At 41.8% G+C, this 4352-nt stretch overlaps 1 protein-coding gene across 2 annotated transcripts in view; it reads right to left on the reverse strand.

Annotated features, from left to right (window-relative positions):
• The window catches only part of si:ch211-51c14.1 (protein kinase C and casein kinase substrate in neurons protein 3), a 17548-nt gene that overhangs the window by 5242 nt on the left and 7954 nt on the right, over positions 1-4352 (reverse strand). For both annotated transcript variants that reach the window (XM_024143003.2, XM_024143004.2), the window contains exon 2: positions 903-970. In XM_024143003.2, coding sequence (XP_023998771.1) covers positions 903-905 — 3 coding nt within the window. In that variant the 5' untranslated portion in view covers positions 906-970. The remainder of the gene's footprint in view (positions 1-902; positions 971-4352) is intronic.

Below are 4352 nucleotides of genomic sequence, written 5' to 3' on the forward strand. Positions count from 1 at the left end.
AGTTTTGCTTAGGATGATCAGTGAGATACACTGCTGGAGCGCGTTGTGCGGGTGGTGTAGCCATCGGTGACCAGTAACTGCAGATAAGGGCGCACTTTACCTAGCATAGCCTTGTAGATGACCTGCGAGCCAGTGGCGTCTGGATGACGAACAAATGTAGGCGAGCAGAGCGTCCGACTTAGGGCATTACAGGTCGCAGTGGTGGGTCACTATAAGGGCCTTTAGGCTAACAAAACGAATGCGCCACGTATAAACTGCATCCAGTTTGCCTGAGTAGAGTATTGGAAGCTATTTTGGTAAGATGACCATCGCCCGAAAGTCGTAGGATGGATAGAGTAGTCAGTTTTACTAGGGCTAAGTTTGGCGGCGGTGAGCTGAAGGAGGCTTTGTTGCGGAATAGCAAATGTACCGATATGCTTTGCCTTTGGATTTTTGGATTGGAATGTTTGATCATGAGTCCTGAAGGAGAGTTTGCAGCTTGTATTATGCTATTATGTATTTATGTATTATTAAGTTGTTATAATCCATTCAGAGTTGTTTATTAACAGGTAATAACGTTGTAATGATTAGGACACGGCTGTAAAGAGGTGGGTGAATGATGGGATGATTCCCCAGCTAAAAGGGAAGCAGAACTTCATTTATCTGAAGCTAAACAACATATAGCCAGCCTAGTGTGATAGAGAGGCCTTGTACACACTGACCTAAGAGCAGCAATACTGTTCTGTCTGTCGGAATCTATTGTACAAGGTTATCAAGAACATCCTGAAGGCAAGTGGTGTGCTGTGTTTTCCTGTCTGTTCCTTCCCCTCTCCACTTCTTTCTCCATCTCTCTCATCCTTCCTTTCCATTTCTCCTGCCTAGACACACACACACACACCACACAACACACTACACAACCACACCATCCAGAAGCTCTGTTGGTGGCATCTTCAGTGGCAACGCTCAGGAGGGAGAGTCGACATCCTGTCCACTGCAACAACAAAAATAAATAGTGAAATCATTTATGTTCTTCAACATTCTGTGCACCTCTCAACATACCTTTACACCACCCAGTGGTCAGTTGAATACAATGATGGAAATCCATGAAGACCAGTTTGGTTTAGAAAGTCTGAGATAATTATTTTCCGACACAGTAAAGTTTATTCAAGAGGTTGTTACATGTATAAATACAACTGGACAGATAGGATGATACACTGTAAAGGCCTTGCTGTGAATTTGACAGTAACTTACAGGCAGCTCAGTCATAAGTACAATTCTGTGTTTCATATTGTAGCATACCTACTGTAATTTAAATACGGTATCAAAGCAAGTACTCTTCAACTGTGAATGAATGAAATTCACTGAGGGGTGGGGTTTATATTTCACAGTATTTTTCTGTAATTACAAGGGATTGGTGCAAGCAGGTTGGCTGCTGCAGTATGCAAAGTGTTTACACATATTTGGTGTTTTATATCACGTGCACTTCTGGAGGCCTTAACAAAGCTTCCAAACTGGCTGCAACCACAGAGCAAAACAGACCAAGGACATGGCAAAATGCTCAACAAATTTAAGCTTTAACCTTTACTGCAGTGGGCTAAATCAGGGTCACACATGGTAGTCTTAAACAAATCTACTTTGAAACAAAAGTATACACCTCACACACATGGTTATGGGCTTAAAAACAAGAAGAAACCTGTACCATGTCCGATATAGAGTTGAAATGTTTAAAACGTAAATCACAGAAGACTGAAATATAACAAAACTGTTTGACATAGAAACACTGTATTTTCATTGCATTAAAAAAACATCTTGATAAATTAGCATATTATGAAAAATATTGATAACATTCCACCCATTAGACCAGAGAGAGCACTTTTGTCATTGACTACAGGAGAGGGCTACAACTTGCTGCCACTCCAATCTGTCCCCTATACATTTTAAATTGATGAGGCACTGTAACCACATAGGAGTTAAATTGGTACAGCATTCTCACTCTCGGTGCAACAAATATAGCATCTTACAAGGCACACCTCAAAATATGGTAATGAGCCAGAAACAACAATACCATGCACCCACTAGTGGTCAAAACGTTTTTGGTGCTCCAAAGATACGGTATGGTACTGTACTCTGTGGTTTGGAATTACAATACCATTAGAAATACAGCAATTATTTCCCCGCCCACAAATTTGTTGTTGTTGATAATACCCCAAATTACCGTATAAATTACAGTTTTCCGTTACAGTGTAGAATTGGACAAATGTGTTGCAAAAGCAAAGTATAATTTCTACAGTGTACAGGGTAGATTGATAACTAGGTGAGAGGGAGTTATTCTGGCGTGGTACAGTATCAGTATAATACAGTAAAACAGATACTCAGAGGCCTGGCATTTAAGGCCCTGAGTCTACCAGCAAGMKTGGAATGCCCTCTCCCACAATTCCCAGCTTTGAAACTTGAGCCATCCCAAAATAAACAGGGGGTAAAGYTCAKCCCACTGTCCCRGTCTCCCTACTCTCTCCCTCTCTGTGWCTCTGCTGATGGGCTTGTCTTCCRCTCTCGCCCTAGAGAAYACATAAAWWCATAGACACACATGCAATACGCACACAACACACACACAAACTCACATGCTCCTGAATCTACAGACACGCACTCAGACAGACAGTGCCGGTTCCAGCGACATAAGAGGTTTCTTAGGGCCCTCGGCCGCTAGCGGGCACGACCCCKAAAAATATAATTGTCTAAACTTACTGTTGAGAGTAAGAATACACCAGGTACAATTTCAAAATGCAGTTGTACATCAGCAGTTTTTCTGCTGCAGAGGAGGCTTGTGGGAAGAGCTATAGGAGGACGTCCTCCTACAATGAGACCGTCCTCCTATAGCTTCTCCCACCAGCCTCCACTGTTCTCTTGTTATGTCAGTCACTGATAGTCACTCAATTAGCCATGTCAGCTAACAATTTGTTTAATAGGTAGTTAGTCTAGCCATCTATCTAAACACACAGGGCACGTGTCCAGAGGCCCTGAACTCCAGGGGGCCCCATTGATTTTGTTAGTCATTCTCATTAAGATATCATATTAACATGGCATATGTCATTACAAAATGTGTAGAATTGCAGGAAATGAGCTTTAAAACTGAAAAAAAAGGCTAGAGGCGGTCCTGCAGACAGACTCACATGCTCAGTGACACAAAATATAAACTAGAAAGACAAACCCACATGATCCCAAACAGCTTACATTAAAACCTCTCTCAAGGCATTTTACAGAAAATGTAACAAATCCCACTCTGTCACAAGACTAATCTTTCTCTGTCTGTTTTCTAGATATCTTTATCTCTCGCACCCTCAGTCAGACACACTATCAGATCCAGTGATTCTTCTGTATCTGCCTCTAATCATGGGTTATCACATGATTCTGTGTGGATCCTTTCTGTCTCGCTCGCTCGCTCGCTCTGTCTGTCTGTCTGTCTGTCTGTCTGTCTGTCTGTCTGTCTCCTCCTGTCTGTTCTGGTCTGTCTGTCTGTCTGTCTGTTGCTGTCTGTTCTGTGCTGTCTGGTCTGTTGGGTTCTGTTCTGTCTGTCTGTCTGTCTGTCTGTCTGTCTGTCTGTCTGTCTGTCTGTCTGTAGTGTCCCACTGTCTGCAGGAAGATGACACAACCCACAGGGTCTTTAGTTCCCTCTCACTACATGAGGCCAGATATATAATGAATCATTTCCTTCTTAACCTTTGACCCCTCTTCCTGTCCCCTCACTGAATCCTCTCCCTCTGGGCAGGGCTAAAGCATGCCGGGAATGTTTTAATATTTAACCTTTATTTTATTCAATCTTTATTTTAGCACGAGGAAGACCACGAGGAAGAACACAATGAAGAACTATCAATGGTTGCTTTCTTTGTTGATAATCTCTGAGAATGAGAGGTGTCCCTTCATTCCTTTGAGATGGACTGCTAAATTCACATATCCTCTGCGACTGCTAAACCAATGATTAGTTTTTCTAGTGAAGGACCCCGATCAGTACAGATAGTGATAAGAGCATACCAAATCAAGGTATTATTTGAATAATACAGTGGGGCAAAAAAGTATTTAGTCAGCCACCAATTGTGCAAGTTCTCCCACTTAAAAAGATGAGAGAGGCCTGTAATTTTCATCATAGGTACATTTCAACTATGACAGACAAAATGAGAAATAAAATCCAGAAAATCACATTGTAGGATTTTTTATGAATTTATTTGCAAATTATGGTGGAAAATAAGTATTTGGTCACCTACAAACAAGAAAGATTTCTGGCTCTCACAGACCTGTAACTTCTTCTTTAAGAGGCTCCTCTGTCCTCCACTCGTTACCTGTATTAATGGCACCTGTTTGAACTTGTTATCAGTATA

The sequence above is a fragment of the Salvelinus sp. IW2-2015 genome, unplaced genomic scaffold (genome assembly GCF_002910315.2).
Source record: "Salvelinus sp. IW2-2015 unplaced genomic scaffold, ASM291031v2 Un_scaffold3586, whole genome shotgun sequence".
In the NCBI taxonomy this organism is placed as follows: Eukaryota; Metazoa; Chordata; class Actinopteri; order Salmoniformes; family Salmonidae; genus Salvelinus; species Salvelinus sp. IW2-2015.